The sequence below is a fragment of the Leptodactylus fuscus genome, chromosome 6 (genome assembly GCF_031893055.1).
Source record: "Leptodactylus fuscus isolate aLepFus1 chromosome 6, aLepFus1.hap2, whole genome shotgun sequence".
Classification (NCBI taxonomy): domain Eukaryota; kingdom Metazoa; phylum Chordata; class Amphibia; order Anura; family Leptodactylidae; genus Leptodactylus; species Leptodactylus fuscus.
Window position 1 is genome coordinate 118,875,261 of NC_134270.1, and position 19,668 is coordinate 118,894,928.

The following is a 19,668-nucleotide window of genomic DNA, read 5'->3' on the forward strand; positions in this document are numbered from 1 at the left end:
TCTTAAAAAGTCTTATATACCCTCAAAATACAAAATACAAGAGTTCATAATGCTACATTGAAATTTATTTAAAAGTTCTGAAAATGGAAATGCAGAGATGGATTAAATGTTCCTGGTTTAAGGCTAAAATGTGTCAGATCACCAAAGGGTTAACATATACATAAGGCACCTGAGTTATACATAGTTAGGGAGCCTTCACACGGAGTTACGCTCCACTCACTCTGAATGTAAAACTCGTTCAGAATGACCGCGTAAAATCCAGATCCCATTGTTTTCTTCTGTTGCCGGCATACACGCGCTTTTTTAGCTATTGCTTTCAATGTGATAGGCGCGTATACTGGCACCCATAGAAATTAATGAGATCTGTTTTTTACGTGCTCATTCTGAACGAGTTTTACGTTCAGAATGAGCGGAGCGTAACTCCGTGTGAAGACTCCCTTACATAGTAGATGAGGTTGGATGAAGACATCAGTCCATCAAGTCCAACCTATAACCCTATAATTCCTACAGTGTTGATCCAGGAGAAGGCAAAAAAACAAACAAAAAAACATGGAGTTACGTGCCAGTAATATTTATTTGAGCCATAAATTCAAAATATGCAATAAAAGAGTGACATTTTTTAGAAGGTTTGAACGATCATCAAACGCTTGAAACAATGTTATTTACTCACACAATTTTGAAAAGGTGCCAACAATTTTGTCTGGCCTAATCTTGGAGTTTTTTTATGAAATTATGTCCAATTTGCCTTTTTTCTCAGTTTGTGTCTTCTGGGGGCAGATGAGCCATTATATAGTGTGTGTGTGTGTGTGTGTGGGGGGGGGGGGTAGAGGAAAATCATTATATGGTATCTGTTGGCAAAATTAGTCCATTACACTGTATCAGGGCCGGTTTTAGGCAAAATGGGGCCCTGGGCAAGTTTCGAGTGGGGCTCTAAATTCTAAGATACCGTACCAACATCACAATTCGGTAACTGAATACACATATAATCACTTTAAACTATATTTTAATTATATTAAAGAAATTCACTGTAATATAAACCAAACATTATTTAATAGAATTTTAAATTCTGCATCCTAATGGCTGGATTCACATAGATGCATTAAAATAATCGCGGTGTCTATGCCATGTAGGGTCCCAGCCTTACGCCCGGTTGACATCTGTGTTCAGGTTTCCATTCGGGGAGTCCGCTTGGACACCCCATGAACAGAAATCTATATGCATTAAAAAGTAGTTACCGAATGAAAGCACATGGACCCCATGGTTATAATGGGGTCCGTGTGGTTTCCACTCTGTTTCCCTGGTAACTGCTTTTTAATCCGTATTAGGTTTCCATTAGGGGTGTCCCCAAGTGGACTTCCCGAACGGAAATCCAAACGCAGATGTTAATGGGGTCTTAAAGGGGTTATTGATACACCAAGAGTAGGCAACCTAATTCTAATATTGATGACACCTACACTACTCGTAAAGTCATAGCACATACTGTAACATGGGGCGCTGTCATACTGTGCTCCCGGACACTTACGTTTACCGCTATTTGCCTGGATACATGCGTACTTTTCCATTAGAAGCAATGTCAGTACATGTGTAACCTACAACTAAAGGTAAATGTATGTAACTGTGGACAGAGTGAGTAGGATTGTGACACACGATGTACCTGGATGCCACATCCAGTCTTTAGTCACTAGTACTTTCACTTTTTTTAAGTGAAACGTGGTTTAATTTCAGCCACTTTTAATTCCTGACTATGCGGCAACAGCAAAACCACAGCCAGGAATTAATGAGTGTCACACTTACCCCAAAGTGAAAGCACTGGTATAAGGGGACTGAATTTAGCTGTAGCCACATCTGGATACACAGTGTGTCACCACCTGAAAAGAAACACCCTCAGGGTAAGTTCACACTGGGTTTTTTGGACTGGAACCTGAGGAGGAGGCCATCTTAGGTTCTGGTCCCAAATACGGGAGCTGCGACCGGATGCTGGTGCACTGCACCGGCATCCAGTCGCGGCTCTGCTCCGGATTAGGCCCAAATGGGAGGGAGTGTCTTCAGGTGGATGTCGCGAGGCGAATCTGCCTGAAATAACGAGCATGTCTCTTCTTTTTCTGGAAAAAAGATCTGACCGGCTTCCATTCATTTCAATGGAAGCCGTCTTTTTGGTCAGGCGGATATGGCCACAAAATCCTGACCAAAAAACCCTGTGTGAACTTACCCTAAGGCTGAGGCCCCACGTTGTGTAAGTGCAGCTTTTTTGTTGCAGATTTTGCTGCATTTTTTTTTTTTTCAACCAAAACTAAGAATGGCTACTATAGGAATGGGAAATATAAAGGAAGCTCCTATATACCTTCTACTCAATCCACTGCTGGCTTTGGCTAAAAAAAAAACTGCAACAAAAGCGCTGTGTTTCTGCAATGTGAGGCCTCAGCCTTAGGCCTGGTTCACATCTGCAATCGGTATTCCATTCGGGGAGTCCACTTGGGGACCCCCCAAACAAAATACCGAACGCATTGACAGGCGGTGAGCAATGAAAGCACACAGACCCCATAGACTATAATGGGGTCTGTGTGTTTTCCTCACGGTGTCCACATGAGTCATGCAGAGAGGAAAGTAGTTCATGAAGTACTTTCCTCTCTGCATGTTCTGTGCGGACAGTGTACAGAAAACACACGGACCCCATTATAAGTCCACGGGGTCCGTGTGATTTCATTGCTCACCGTCTGTCAATGTGTTCGGTATTCTGTTCGGGGGTCCCCAAGTGGACTCCACGGGCAGAAAACCGAGCGCAGATGTGAATCAGGCCTAAGATGTCTCCTGCACACAAATGGCATGGATGTGGTTATCACTGACTTATACATTAAAAATGAATTGACAGAGCCAGATCTGCAGACAGCTATAGGATAGATATAGGATCTGCTCCATAATTTGCAGCTCTTCAGTCTGGCAAAAAATTTCCACAAAAAGAAAGTCTGTGTGTACGGACCATTGAAACATACAGGTCCATACTTTTATCCTCGGTTGTGGATAAAACGTACTGTATAGTCAGGGCTCGTTCACATCTGCGCCCAGGTGTCCGTTATGCAGGTTTCCGTTTCCTGCATAAAACAGATGCAGGAGACTCTTTCATACACATTCATTTGAATGGGTGAGAAAGCTGTCCGGCCGTGAGCGTTTTATGCTCTCCACCGTGAAACCGGGTTTTTTAATCCGGACACAGAGTCGGACATGCAGTACTCTGTGTCCGGATTTAAAAAAACGGTTTCGCGGCGGAGAGCATAAAACGCTCACCGCCGCACCTGGTCTGTGGTTTCCGTCTTCTTGCATGCAGAAGACGGAAACCACAGAACGGAGTGCCAAACGCAGGTGTGAACCTAGCGTCATGTGCATTACTGTTTAGTAACTCCATGGGCCTCATAGTAATAGCAGTTAACTCCATCATGTCCCCAACATTAACCCCTGTGCTTTACATAAGGGTCACTGATGTGAGATACAGTCCTATGAAAAAGTTTGGGCACCCCTATTAATCTTAATCATTTTTAGTTCTAAATATTTTGGTGTTTGCAGCAGCCATTTCAGTTTGATATATCTAATAACTGATGGACACAGTAATATTTCAGGATTGAAATGAGGTTTATTGTACTAACAGAAAATGTGCACTATGCAATAAACCAAAATTTGACCAGTGCAAAAGTATGGGCACCTCAACAGAAAAGTGACATTAATATTTAGTACATCCTCCTTTTGCAAAGATAACAGCCTCTAGTCGCTTCCTGTAGCTTTTAATCAGTTCCTGGATCCTGGATGAAGGTATTTTGGACCATTCTTCTTTACAAAACAATTCAAGTTCAGTTAAGTTTGATGGTGGCCGAGCATGGACAGCCCGCTTCAAATCATCCGACAGATGTTCAATGATATTCAGGTCTGGGGACTGGGATGGCCATTCCAGAACATTGTAATTGTTCCTCTGCATGAATGCCTGAGTCGATTTGGAGCGTTGTTTTGGATTATTGTCTTGCTGACATATCCATCTTCGGCGTAACTTCAACTTCGTCACTGATTCTTGAACATTATTCTCAAGAATCTGCTGATACTGAGTGGAATCCATGTGACCCTCAACTTTAACAAGATTCCCGGTGCCGGCATTGGCCACACAGCCCCAAAGCATGATGGAACCTCCACCAAATTTTACAGTGGGTAGCAAGTGTTTTTCTTGGAATGCTGTTTCTTTTTGGACGCCATGCATAACGCCTTTTTTTATAACCAAACAACTCAATCTTTGTTTCCAAAATGAAGTTGGCTTCTCCAAATGTGCTTTTGCATACCTCAGGCAACTCTATTTGAGGCGTACGTGCAGAAACGGCTTCTTTCTCATCACTCTCCCATACAGCTTATCCTTGTGCAAAGTGTGCTGTATAGTTGACCGATGCACAGTGACACCATCTGCAGCAAGGTGATGCTGCAGCTCTTTGGAGGTGGTCTGTGGATTGTCCTTGACTGTTCTCACCATTCTTCTTCTCTGCCTTTCTGATATTTTTCTTGGCCTGCCACTTCTTGGCTTAACAAGAACTGTCCCTGTGGTCTTCCATTTCCTTACTATGTTCCTCACAGTGGAAACTGACAGGTTAAATCTCTGAGACAACTTTTTGTATCCTTCTCCTGAACAACTATGTTGAACAATCTTTGTTTTCAGATCATTTGAGAGTTGTTTTAAGTAGCCCATGATGCCACTCTTCAGAGGAGATTCAAATAGGAGAATAACTTGCAATTGGCCACCTTAAATACCTTTTCTCATGATTGGATAGATCTGGCTATGAAGTTCAAAGCTCAGTGAGGTTACAAAAACAATTTTGTGCTTCAGTAAGTCAGTAAAAAGTAGTTAGGAGTATTCAAATCAATAAAATGATAAGGGTGCCCATACTTTTGCACCGGTCAAATTTTGGTTTAATGCATATTGCACATTTTCTGTTAGTACAATAAACCTCATTTCAATCCTGAAATATTACTGTGTCCATCAGTTATTAGATATATCAAACTGAAATGGCTGCTGCAAACACCAAAATATTTAGAACTAAAAATGATTAAGATTAATAGGGGTGCCCAAACTTTTTCATAGGACTGTATATAGAGGTAATAATTAAGCATCTTCATTAGTGAAGTCCTTCATTAGTACCCCCGTGTCTCACATATTGGTAACCCTTATATGGGGCACACAGGGGTTAATATGAGGGACATGAGGGGGTTAATTGCTATTAATGTGAGGCACATGGAGTTACTGAAACTAAATTAACAACCCCAAATGCCTGAGATTAATTGAAATAGTAATCCAGTATGTACCTGGTGTTTCTCCTGGGATAGCCCTTGCACGGTGCAGAGCAGGAGCTGAGCTGCAGCAGCAGCGAACTCTTCAGTCAAAGGAGAACAAGGCTTCACACGGCACCGCAGGCCTGGCTGAACTGGAGCGGGGCGGGGGCGGGGCTATTACCTCACACAGCAGCTCATACAGAGCCTTCCCCGAAGCCCCTGCTAGCACGGCCGCTGCGCAGCTACAAGTGACTGCACAGCCCAGCGGCCGCTGCACAGAGAGTGACCCGACTGTCTGTCAGTGAGAACAGACGGTCACTCCATAAACATAATGGTGAAATATGAGGCAGCACAGGGGGCCCCTTAAGCTGTAGGGGCCCTGGGCAATTGCTCAGTTTGTCCCCCCCCCCCCCCCAACGCCGGCCCTGTACTGTATACAAAGAAGAAGTTGGTCATTACAATGTGTGTTGGAGAAAAAAAGAGCTATTATACTGTGTAGGAGCAAAAGCAGGACTTTATACTGTGTGTGGAACTATAGCATACTGTTTGGTGGAAGACGGTGGCCATTACGTTCATTGGGATATAAGGGGTCCTTTGTACTTGTGTGGGGCATTGGGTCCATTATTCTGTGTATAAGGCAAAAGAGCGCCATTATACTGTGTGGGGGCATAAGGGGACCCTTATACTGTATGTGAGAGGGAAAAGGGGGTCATTATACTGTGTGGGGGCATCATAAGGAGGCTATGTTGCATACTCACCATTAGCTAACCTTCTGCCATCTACAGTACAGCACAGTGGATGAGATTTCTACAAATCTGTCCTACATGCCACTGAGGTCAGTTCCCCACACGTCCACAAAAACCTGGAGTTGGCCTTGGACAGCCCCCAAAATAACTTTAACAAATTAGACTACCAAGGTATTGAGTAAAGAATAAAGATATTGACCCTCCTTTTTCCACACAATTAATTAAATTTAATGGAAAAAAAAAAGTTGAAAACAACATTCTTGTTCAAAATTTGTGAATTCAGGTCTTTTTTTAAAATCTTCTGCATGTCACTTGAAAAACATATATGAATGAATTTATCAACTTATACCATTTTCACAGATACATAATGTAGGTGCATTTCTTACTTCCTGGGCCTATGACAGAGCTCACAATGGAGGATGTGTAAAATGGCTTTTGGAGGGAAAATTTCCCATAGCTGGTTTGCTAATATCATACTATTGTTGCATATGTTAGAAAGTGCCCAAACTATGTGAACATGGTTCTAGTTCAAGCATCTACTTATATACATACTGAAAAGATACACATTTTATAGTTTTCTTTGAAATTTTCCAGCAGTGTGGTATTCCCAAAAACAAGTCTTTTCTGTAGAGTGCAGGCTTCATGGGCACTGTGGCTAGTAGTATTTGGAGTCTGTCCTAATGCCCTGCACTTTTTCTGGAGATCTGTGTATTGTCTGTTGGTGGCAGCATGTCAGGAAAGTGTCTGCCAGGGACCTGCTGACGGCTCTGGACTCAGTGCTCACGGTAATAGTACCAGATGAAGAAAGCAGAGTCAGAATTATTTCTCCCAGGAACATTACAAAGGGAGCCTGCTTTCCAAATTGTTTATAAATCAGAAAGGCATTGTACATTGCCAATTTTAGTAGGCACAGGGACACTTCTTTTTTTTTTTATACCAGTGTTCTTATTTGCGCAAGACCAATTATGGTCTAAGCATCTGGCCACTGAAGTCAAGTGCCCCCATAAATTTGTTGCAATCCACCACACTGTTTGTTTTTCTGCCCTTATGTTTCTGTGGCAAACTGGCACTGGGACTCTTATGTTAGTGTAAATGGTGCGGAGCAAGAAAACCTTTCTGTTGTCTCGGTATATTACTGCAGAACTACGCAGGCATGGGAATCTCCCCATCTCAGACTTGTGTTTACAAGTCTCTGTGGAACAAAATCTGTATGTATACAAAGTTGTATACTTGTAAAATGATTAGTACCAGTGAATAGTGAGTCCAAATCAAGTCCATGTGTAGAGGAGACCCACGGAGATCAGTGTGGGGGATGGTCAATGTAGTACGATCCCTGAAATAGTCTCCAGTCCTTACACAGGACAAAGATATAAATGTATATGTGGATACTTCATGATAAAGGTGTGGACTAAAACTAACACCTCTTCAAAATGCCATGTGAAAAAGGCAATCCAGTATACCTCAATTTATTTTATCTTCAGAGAGATAACTAGTCTGAAGTATTAAGTATATACTATGGCCACAATAAGTGTCAATGGGGTCCACACCAAGAGCATGCTGTAAATAGATCCCAATAAACAGATAAACACAGCTAAAACATGCTGCACTGGCAAGTTAGATAACCAATATCAAAATGTTGGTAGAAATCCCCCTGGGACGATAATTAGTGCTAGGGTCTCTAACCAACGTGTAGCAGGTAAGTATAAGCCTAATATAGAAACAGGGGATCATTGATACTAGCAAACGCTGGATACATGTAAAGTGATCCTAAGGTAAGTATAACAGTAATCCTCCATCGTCCCAGGGGGAACTATTTACAGCATGCTCTTGGTGTGGACCCCATTGACACTTTGAAATTCTATGTCGTCCTAAATTCTGAAGGCATCAGTGAATCCAGAGCCAAATTCATAGTGTGCGCTAATGATTCATCAATGGATATCTTTTTACGAGGGGGTTATACATCTGCAAACATTTTGTTAAAGTGGGCAATGAGAAGCCTAAATTTGTATAGTCTGTGTTTATTTGTTCCATCTTGTTTGGGACAAAGGGTGTTCTCATTAAAGTGTAAACATTTTCTGGCATAGGGGTTACACAGGAATAGAAAATATTTGTTTGTTTGCAGCATTATATCCTCAAGAAGTTGCCCTGTTATAAAAAAAGAAAGTATGTAAAAGTGAGTGGGGTGCAAAATTTTCTGTTGGCACGTTTACACCAGATTGTACCCTTACTGTCTGTTTAATAGGTCTGTATGGTGCAGAATGTTACCCCACTGGATAGATTACTTCAGATGGAATATGTTCTTTTCCCTCGGTGTCTGTGCTGACATGGCTGGTAGATGTCCCTAGCATGTGTGCTGATTCTAGCTATACTCCCCCCTGTTGCCAACAGATCTCTGATGTAATTTTTGGGAATCTTCTGAATAATTGTCTGAACTAGCAGTTAAGGTATCACTGTCTTTATCAGGTATTTATTCAGACTCTAACTTCCCCAAATTACTCTGCTCAACAGAGGAACAAAGCATGACATAAACCCCCTCAGCAGTATAAACTCTATGGTCATGTTTTCTGCTGCAGAGAATCTGACAAATAAGAATAACATGCTGTAAATGTATTCAATGCAAGTCATTAACAATAATCAATAAAATGTATGTAAATAAGTAATCACTAAAGGGGTTTTACGGAAAAGAAATGCTTTTAAAAAAGGTCTGTTAGTGCTATTGATGGGTTAATAAATGCACCCAAATACGGATGACACACTGAAGAAATGCTGTTCGTTTTTGAAGACATATACAACACTGATGCTGAAGACACACTGATGACACATGATCTGCAAAACACTGAACAGTATTTTGTGCACTGCAAAGTGCACATTGGGGTAGCTGGAGGGTGATATTAAAGTGGAAGCAACTAGAGACAGACAGGTCCCCCTCCAGCTACTCCCATGGTTTAATGTCTCCCTTAATAACCCTCCAGTTTAAGTGTCCCCCTTCATTTACCCCCAGTTTCATGCCCCCTTCCATCTCTGCCCTCAGTTTCATCTCCCCCCTGCATCTCTGCCCCAATTTCATGTCCCCCAATCTCTCCCCCAGTTCCATATCCCCCTCCAACTCTCCCACAGTTTCATGTCCCCCCTCCATCTGCCCCAGTTTCATGTCCCCTCTCATCTCTGCCCCCAGTTTCATGTTTCCCTCCATCTCTGCCCCAGTTTCATTCCCCCCTCCATCTCTGCCCCCAGTTTCATGTTTCCCTCCATCTCTGCCCCAGTTTTATGCCCCCCCTCCAGCTCTGCTCCCAGTTTCATGTTGTTCCCCCCTTCATCTGCCCCTAGTTTCATGGGCCCCCTTTATTATGTTCCCCCTCAATTTGCCCTCAAGTTTTAACATAAAAAACAGTGATACTTTCCTACCCTCGATCCTCTGCAGTTCTCTCTGCAGTCTCACTCATGGAGAGTTGTAGGCGAGATGTGAATGACGTCATCACATCGCGCCTACATCTCCAGGAGCCGGAGTGCAGCGGTAAAGCAGGAGCTGAGCTGTCCTTGAAACCGGGACATACCTCCCGCTGATCGGGACTGCAGGACACAACCCCAAATCCAGGAATGTCCCGCATAATTCGGGGCGGTTGGGAGGTATGGAACTCTTCCATATTTTGCACCCCAAACTGCCGACCCACACACATGACCATGTAATTCACAGTCATGTATATGGGCCCATAGAAATGAATGGGTCTGGGAAAAACTTAGAAAGTGTAAATTTAGGCCTCTTGTACACAACCATAGTAGTTTTTAATGTCTGCAAATACTGATCCACGATTCTCGATAAATATGCAGGAAAAATGAGACATGCTTCTTAATTTTTAATCCTTATATACGGCATGGACACATGCCCACAAAAACTTCTGCTGTATGTATGGGTCCATAGAAATGAATCCGCAGTTGTGGATAAAAACTATGACGGTGTGCAGGAGGCCTTAGGCAAGCAGTCTGATGATGCACCAGATTTATCACCGTGGCTGATGCTGGATGATAAATCTGATGCATCACTGAACTGTACAGTCTAAGTTTATACCACCTATTAATTGGCTTACTTTGGCACATTATGTCAAATTTAGGCCATGCTCATTCCCTGCAAAGCCACAATCACTTTTCAAGGGAGTCTGAAATATTTTATCTCAAATTAGATGCGGCAAGTTCTCATAACCACAATAGTAACTATGCGCTCCAATGTGTCTTATGTTTGTTTTCCATTAAAAATTAAAACAATATTTTACTAAGCATAAATAAATAAATATGTTCTATTTTTCAGTGGGATTTCCGAAAGCTGCAAGAGAGACTTCTATGTCTCTGGAAACACCAGCTGACAAAATAACAGGGCTGCAGGTATGTACCACTGGCTGATATTACTGTCCATCCTATCACAGTGTTTGGTTTTCTAAATTTGAGAAATTACTTAATATAGGTTACAGCAGATAGCTATAAATCTCACAAGATTTCAGGGAAAACAGAATTGTGTTTATGCATCTAGAGTTAATCCTTGTTATTAAACAGACAGTACTAAAGTATTCTTTGTACATATTTTCTGACAACCCAGTGATTTTGTTTGCTGTCCAATAAACAGGAATTATTTTGCTGTCAGCAAAGATTGATTCTCAGCCTATTGTGAAGTATGCATGTAAATGTTGTTTGCCATAAATGTTCAATAAAAATAGTAATCATATTGCAGATCTGATCTTCTGAAAATTGTTGTATGTGCATGATTTGTCTTTCAGCTGAGTGCTATGCGTGTCCGATTGTATAAAGGCAATCACTAATGGAGTCTTAATTTTTACACACGTGGTTCCCATCATTTAATGAAAGAAAAACCCACAATGGTCACAGAAATAACTTGAATCTGACAAAAGTAATAATTCTAGGAAAATGAACAAATGAAAATAAGACATTGCTTTTCGCGTCAACAGAATTTAAAAAAAAAAAAAAACAACTCATGAAACAGGCCTGGACAGAAATAATGGTCCCCTTGAAAATAATGTGACCAAAGGGACATGTTAAATCACTAATTAGCATCACAGGTGTGTACAATCTTGTAATTTGTGCTGTTTGGTGACATGGTGTGTACCACTCTCAACATGGACCAGAGGAAGCAAAGGAAAGAGTTGTCTCAGGAGCTTAGAAAGAAAATTATAGACAAGCATGATAAAGGTAAAGGTTATAAGACCATCTCCAAGTAGCTTGATGTTCCTGTGACTACAGTTTCACATATTATTCAGAAATGTAAGATCCATGGGAGTATAGCCAACCTCCCTGGACGTGGCCAAAGGAGGAAAATTGATGACAAATCAAAGAGACGGATAATACGAATGGTAACAAAAGAGCCCAGAAAAACTTCTAAAGAGATTAAAGGTGAACTTCAAGCTCAAGGAACATCAGTGTCAGATTGAACCATCCATCATTGTTTGAGCCAAAGTTGACTTCATGGGAGACTACTAAGGATGGCTGAGAAAAACATTGGACTATGAAGTGGCCTTCTATGAGTCCTGAGCTAAATCCTATTGACCATCTTTGGAAGGAGCTGAAACATGCCGTCTGGAAAAGGCACCCTTCATATCGGAGATAACTGGAGCAGTTTGCTCATGAGGAGTGGACAAAATACCTGCTGAGAGATGCAGAAGTCTCATTGACAGTTACAGGAATCGTGTGATTGCAGCGATTGCCTCAAAAGCTTGCGCAAGAAAATATTAAGTTAAGGGAACCGTCATTTCTGTTCGGGCCTGTTTCATGAGTTTTTTTTTTTTTTTTTTTTTTTTTTTTAATTCCATTGAAGAGAAAAGCAATGTCTGACTTTCATTTTCATAGAATTTTTATTTATTATTATTTTTGTCTGATTCAAGTTATTTCTGTGACCATTGTGGGTTTTTCTTTCATTAAATGAGGGATACCAACAATTTTGTCCACGTGTGCACATGAATGTGTTGGTTAAATAATCTGACTTTGTTAATATGTTGCTGTACTCAAAGCTTTTTATGCTAATTCTTGCATAAAGCATTGTTAGTAGTCGTATGCCCATCATGTTTTCGTTGGCCTAGTTGGTTGTACATTACATTTTTTGCAAATTGGTAAACAAAGAGCATTGTAATTTAACCATTCACTAGCTCTTCCCTTTTATGTTCTAGGAAGAACAAGCAACATGAGCTGGAGTTTCTTGACACGGCTGTTAGAAGAAATCCATAACCATTCAACTTTTGTTGGAAAAATTTGGCTGACGGTGCTTATAGTGTTCCGCATTGTACTGACTGTTGTGGGAGGAGAATCCATTTACTATGATGAACAGTCTAAGTTTGAGTGCAACACTGATCAACCTGGTTGTGAGAACGTTTGCTATGATGCTTTTGCCCCCCTTTCTCATGTTCGATTCTGGGTATTTCAGATTATCTTGGTGGCCACTCCACCTCTCTTGTACTTGGGCTATGCTGTTCACAAAATTGCAAAAATGGAGGAGCGTAACGAGTATGACAGGAAAGCAAGGGTCAGAGCTTTGTCTATACGTTGGAAACAAAATCGTGCTCTTGAAGAGGTGGAAGAAGACAATGAAGAGGACCCCATGATGTATCCAGAGACTGAACTGGACAGTGACAGAGGGAAACTGAGCCACAACAAGATAAAACATGATGGACGAAGACGGATAAGAGCTGATGGATTGTTAAGAATTTATGTGCTTCAATTGTTGTTTAGAACTGTTTTTGAGGTTGGATTCTTGGCTGGCCAATATTTCTTGTATGGATTTGAAGTAATAACAAAATATGAATGCCACAGGAAACCCTGTCCACATACCGTGGATTGCTTTATATCCCGGCCCACTGAGAAGACCATCTTCTTGTTAATCATGTATGGGGTAAGTTGTCTATGCCTGCTCCTGAATGTTTGGGAGATGCTCCATCTTGGGTTTGGGACAATACGGGATGCACTTAATAACAGGGGGAAACAAGTGGATGATTCTTCATCATATAATTATCCTTTCTCATGGAACACCCCTTCAGCTCCTCCTGGATATAATATAGCTGTGAAACCTGAACAGATTCATTACACAGAACTTACAAATGCAAAAATAGCCTATAAACAGAACAGGGCCAATATTGCTCAGGAACAGCAGTATGGGAACAGTGAGGACAGTATTCCTACTCAACTAGAACACCTTCACCGGGAAGTCCGCGTGGCTCAGGAACGTTTGGAGACTGCCATTCAAGCTTACAGTAGCCATAACAAACCACCTTCCACCAAAGACAAGAGGTCGAAGAAAGGATCGAGCAAGAGCAGTGTCAGCAGTCGATCTGGAGATGGAAAAACGTCTGTGTGGATTTAATAATGCACCAGCAGAACGTTGTGACTTATTGTCTCCGGGAGGAGCAGACAGTAGAGTGATAACTTCCATTCTTGTAAATATTTTCATTTTGCTGGAGAAATACAGACATCCATGCCTTAGACATGACGGGGAAACATAACCCGTACATTATACAGTCCGTTCACTTGGCTCATGAAGTTTGGACTGTGACCTGCAATCTCTCACACAGTACATTCCAGTCTCTAATGGTCATTATTATATTTGTGTTTATGGAATGCAGAACTTTATATATAAAACCACTCTATGCCTCATTTTTTATACCTTATATGTTTGTATTTTTTTTCCTTCCAGTCAGCATTTGAGGGTGGGTTATTTATCAGATTTAGTATGCTGACAAATCAGTCAATTATTATTATGAGTAAAATGCAGTTTGTTTATTAGATTTGTAGCTGCAAGTCACTTGATACATTTTGTAGCCCTCTGTGGCTAGACTGCATGTCAGATTGCAGCTCTGGCTGAAGAAGTGCCTTGTATTGTTCTGCAGAGTGCTGTATTCATATAATATATAGTTCTTATTTTATATCAACATAGCTGACCTCACAGGATAGATTGTTCCTGACACATACTGCAGCGGACAATTTATTCATTATCTTATAGTGTTTAGTTTATCAACTCTCTGTGAGAAAGGGGAAAGACATTTGGAGATGGAAACCAGATTCCCCGACTTCCCCTTCCTACGAATTCATCAAATGCTTGTTATGGGATGAAATAATTTCAGTTAACAGCCAAAGACATGACTGGAATATTCAGAGAAAACGTATGTCTTTGTCTCAGAGTATGTTCATTTATTCCTTTATGAGAACAAGTGCCTTGTTTTGATTGTTTTTCTTGTTTCATTATGTATTTTTTTTAATATCTTAATTTAATTTGTACACATTTTAAGCTTTTGTATAAGAAATGTTCTGAACCCTTTTAAAAATCTTGGTTATGATGGCTTATTTATTGAGGACAACTCAGGCTACATTCACACCTGCGCTGGGTACCCATTCGGCATTCAATTCATCATTTATGGAGCTATGGGCGCACTGTAAGTTTCTACAAGGTACCGCCATAATACAATGTCCAATGGAACATAGCACACTAGGGTTGAGCCGATCTTGAGATTTCAGGATCATTTTTAAGATCTGATTTTCGATCATTTTCCAGCCGATCCCGATCGCGATCATGAACTTTGCTCGATCGCCGATCGGGATCCCATTTTTCCCAATCGCTCAACCCTATAGCACACCAAATGCCTCTGTATGAGATGTAGTGTATATGAATTGCCCCTTGTAGGAACAGTAATGAAGTTATGTCCACAAGGCCTATGTGTATGTAGACACAGGGGGAATTTATTATGACAATAAAATAACCGCCTGCCCTGAGTTTTGGCTACCATACTGCGCTTCTGCCTGCAGTGTAGTTATGTAATAACCAATCACCAAATGGTTACTTCTTGGTGACACCATGTTAGGTTTAAGGTGCTGCATAGAATAACTCCCACTGACCACACATATCATATCTATTACATGAGAGGACAATCATTGGAGAAATCTAGGCATGAATAAAGCATTCATGATTTTACTTGGATTTTTATTGTTAGATTATAGAAAGTCGGTTTACTGTGAAGTTAGAAATCCGAAGCTGTTACAAATGGCCTTATATTACTGTTCCTTTTGTCTATTCATTAGCAATACTAAAAGTAAACACACTTTTCCACACCTCTGACTTGCTCAATAACACATGCATTATAAAATATTATTATAACCTTATATCTTTCTCATTTCTGAAAGTAGGCATCCCACATATTGTTAAAATGCTACCCAGAACTTTACACGTATATAAGGATTCATGATATGTTGAATCAAATAGTGTGACACACACACACACACACACATTTTTTGTTTTTTTCTCAGTTTTAATAGTAATTTGTGATAAAATAGGATCAAGGAAAGTAAGAGATGAAATGGAGAATATATTCAGGTGAAATAGGAAATTAAAAGGAGGAAGGGAGGAAATGCAAGGATATATTCTTTACTTTCTTGTGCATTTATCATTTTCAGTGTCCCTTCGTTAATATGCCTTTCCAATTTACCAATACTAGATGTGAATTGGCAAGGTGGTCAATAAAAATAATGATTACCTAAAGGACATGGTGCATGCCTTGTAATGGTAACATGGGCCACCCTAACACTGCATTACCTCTGTCCAAACCTATGTAAGTTCTAAGTGCTCAAATGTCCAGGTCACAGTTGTCAAACATCAAGCCTGCAGATCAGGGCAGCTTTTATCATAGGGCAAATAGTGCAACTGCATTGGGCCCCCATGAGCCATATGATGTGACATCACTCAGTTTGTTCTGCCTTCGGCCAGAAAGTCCCCAGCACTCTATAGCTGAGGAGTGTTGGGAAATTCTGGCCAAAGACAGAACAATAAGCTAGAGAGGGTACAGCGGTCCCCCTTGCGAACTGGCCCAAGCTAATGGGTCTCATAAGTCCCCTTCCCACGCTACTATCTCCGAGTGTAGGGAATTTCATACTCTCCTTTTATTCCTGCAAAGTGCTGATACACATCCTTCTGGCCATGATGTCTCCTGCTCTGTGGTACCAATTAGGGTAGCATAGTGTAGGTAACAGGGTAGCCAGGAGGACAATAGAAGAGGTGCACAGTCGAGCACCACATCGGCACTTTGCAGGAAGGAGAGGTAAGTATGAAATTCACCAGAGTCGTGTGGCCTGAACCGTACGTGATGTAATTTGATGTACAGTGGAGAGAATTATTATGTATGGGGTCACCAATAGTTATGTGGGGTGGTGTTATTATCTGAGGGGAACAATTAGAACACTATTACCTATGGTGGGGGGGTGGCAATATTATCTATGGGTGAGATAATTAGGGCACTGTTACCTATGTGAATTAGCAATATGTGAACCTCAGCCTTATGATTGCACTCAATGTGCAATAAACATAAGTACACCGAACTGGCAGCGCTACAGTTAGTATATACAGTCATAGAATTACTAACCGCCCTTTGAGGACAATCCTAAGGCTGATGTGGCCCCTCTACAAAACTTATTTTGATACTCTTGGTCAAGGTAGTAGTTTGGGTCTAAAAAATTCTGTAAAATATGCCACGTTATTGTTCAAATAATGCCAGTGTTAGTGCCAACATTGACCCTCTGTTTATTTGTATTAAAATGTAAAAAACTTTTTTGTTGTTATTCTTATTTTTATTATTATTATACCTCAGCTGTTTAGACACGTTTTAAAGAACATGGTCCTTTTATAGTGGGAAAATGTTCTTCTGTATTGTATCTAATATATGAAATAATATTTTCCACTATGAAACCTGATAAAATGGGATGGACACTTTTTTTTTTTATATAAGCCTTTTTGTAATGTATTATTGCTCTTGAAAAATATTCAGCAAAAATTGCACATGTGTGTTACATGACATTCTGCACACTTTTAATTTTACAAACTAGAAATAGTTTGTATCATTGGTAACATTTTCATTTTACTGTGTTTTAGAGCAGTTGTAATATTTAGTGATATGATCGTACATATGGACCATGGGACCATTTTTATATTACAATTTTACCATGAAACTGGCCTAGACACAATAATAAATCTCCCATCATAATACTGTATGTGTTCATGCTAGAATTTTTATTTACCACTCTTTGACACATAATTTGGAAAAGAAGGCTGGAAAAAGAAGAAGACCTCTTCATCGGATTCCTCTTTATTCTGCAGCCCCTAGATCTCCACAAAGCATCTTCATACTGTCGTGTCTTTCTGCCGCTGATGAGGCCCCGATGAATGACAGTCTCAAGGCACAGACTTTGCAGTTGACTCAGTCGTGGAATCCGCGGCATGATCAATTAGGGTGGTTATTTCTTCTTCTCCGATCTTTACTTTGCATAGAAAACAATGGAAGGCAGAATCAGGGCAAAATCTGCTGCTGTGGAAATTTGTCAACGTCTTGATTCAAGTCAAGACAGAATTTGGTACTAATTTAAGGTGGAATCCACGTTAAAATCCACGTCAAATATTGCCATGTGAACATACTTTAACAGTGTCTAATATTTACAGATTTAGAAAAGACCTAGAAAAAAATCTTAAAGGGGCTCTATCAGCAAAATTAGAGCCCCACATATGCGTGAATAGGCAAAAAAGGCCATTCAGGCACCGGTAAAGTTATATTAAACTACCCCCGTCCCATTTTAAAATACTTACCAAACGTGCACGGTGGGCGGGCATTCAGGGTCCAATGTCATCTTCAGCCACGCCTCCTCTTCCAGCGATGTCTTCGGGTCCCGTCTTCCTCCGGCACTCGCGAATTGCCATTGATAAAAAATGGTGCGGGTGCATGCGCAGTATTTTGCTTACTTATTTGGACTATATATCACATGACCATATACTGTATATCACATAACCATGGACCACTAGAAGTAACAGAATGAATGACAGCAAGCAGAGATGTAGAAAACCGTGAGGAATTGATACAGAAATTATATTGGAAAATTGGACAACTTTTCATTATAGACCATATCATTTGTTTCTCAATATTGGTTTGAATCTGGACAACCCCTTTAATGGCTTTGAGTGGACTTAGCCTGGCTGTAAAGTGATGTGTTGGCTCCTCTTCAATGGTTATGAAAAGTATAATCGGCTGACAGTAAATACTTATAGGATCGGTTATGCCAGTACTTTCCCAATTCTGCCAGCCTTGTGCTCACATGTGTTGTATTAGGCATCTATAACAGGCATTGGTTTGTTTATGGCTGAATTACTCTTTGTTAAAACTCGTACATTATGAATGTAATGAACTTCATGTTGTTGAGAGATCTCGCTTGTCCTCCAAGTTATACAAGTTTCTATTTATGGAAAGCAACTGATTTGGGGTCATTTTACCATTTGAGTCATTCACTTCTAATAGACTTTCAGACCAATGATCTTTGTCAGTCCCATACGAGTGAATTGAGAGGGGGCCAGTCATGTTTACTTTGGGTGCCTGGGGACCCTTGTCCTCCTTCTTTGTGGAAGTCCCAGTGATCAGACACTTCCTTATCCTTATTATGGGATAATTGTTATTTGAGGGAGACATTCTTTAATCACATGTAATTTTAGGGTCATTCACATATCAATAAGTGAACAGGGCGCTGTGGCTTTACTTGCTGATAAGTCTCAGGCATTATGGCACTAATACTTTTGAGGCTGACACCGCAGATTCTGTAGCTGAATCACTTTTGCAAATGCACAAAAAGAATGAGCAGGAAACGTATTTTTTCAGCTTCCTGCGTCACTCTCTGTCTCCCATTGAACTTACCCTGAGTTTCCATGTTATAGGTGTAGACTGTATGTAATGCTCGATAAAGTTTCCAGCATCCTTTCTGTTGTAACCTATTTATGGGACATATAAAGTGGTGCTCACGTTATTATTGTCACACTTATTTTATATATGTTCTCTTTGTAATGCACAAATCTTTGTTGCCTATGTATAATAGCTCTTTTGCCTTTTGTTGCCGGCAGTTTTACCTGTTGGCAAAAATGGCATCTCGCCCACCATGAGCTGCCTTTCTATTTTTCTCGACCATCGAGCCTATATTTGATTTCTGAATGTCATTTACTTGTGTTGAATTTTTAATAGTCTGTAGTGAGCAGGCATAAAGATTCAGAACATCATGTCAGGAAGAAAACTTGCTACTTTTTTATGTCAATGATGGTGATTAGGGTTGAGCAATCTTTTTATGTGTGATCAAGATCGGTGATCTTTTCCCACAATGCATTGCTTAGCCTTCACACTGAGTATACGCTGTATACTCAGTGTGAAGGCTCCGCTGCAGTTCCATAGGGATGATTGGAAGCAGCCGGCACATAGCCTTAACCCCCTGCCAGCCGGCTGCCTCCATTCATTGGAATGGGAGGCTAAACTAAACATCTCTAGCAGCTACTTACCTCTAGAGATGGCTGCTCCGGTGCCCTCCTTCTTGTTGCCTCGCTGCTTAGGCAGAGTGTGGAGAGCTTAGGAGAGTGTGGGCGGGTACAGGGCGGGGAGACGTGACGTCTCCCCTCCCAGTACCCGCCCACACTCTCCTAACCCGCCCACACTCTACTAACCTGGCAGGGAGGGGGCAGGGAGCAGCATGGAGCGGCAGCGAAGCAAAGAAGAAGGAAGGCACCGGGCACCGGACCAGCCATCTCTGCAGGTAAGTGGACACCAGGGGGGACTAAGTAGCCAGAGGATTAAAA

The 19,668-nt window shown here is 41.0% G+C and overlaps 1 protein-coding gene across 1 annotated transcript in view; it reads left to right on the forward strand.

Annotated features, from left to right (window-relative positions):
* GJC1 (gap junction protein gamma 1) overlaps positions 1 to 13,648 on the forward strand; it is a 28,349-nt gene extending 14,701 nt beyond the window's left edge. Inside the window, exons 2-3 of the mRNA XM_075278658.1 lie at positions 10,345 to 10,418; positions 12,209 to 13,648. Coding sequence (XP_075134759.1) covers positions 12,223 to 13,395 — 1,173 coding nt within the window. The 5' untranslated portion in view covers positions 10,345 to 10,418; positions 12,209 to 12,222 and the 3' untranslated portion in view covers positions 13,396 to 13,648. The remainder of the gene's footprint in view (positions 1 to 10,344; positions 10,419 to 12,208) is intronic.
* The last annotated feature ends 6,020 nt before the right edge of the window (positions 13,649 to 19,668 follow it).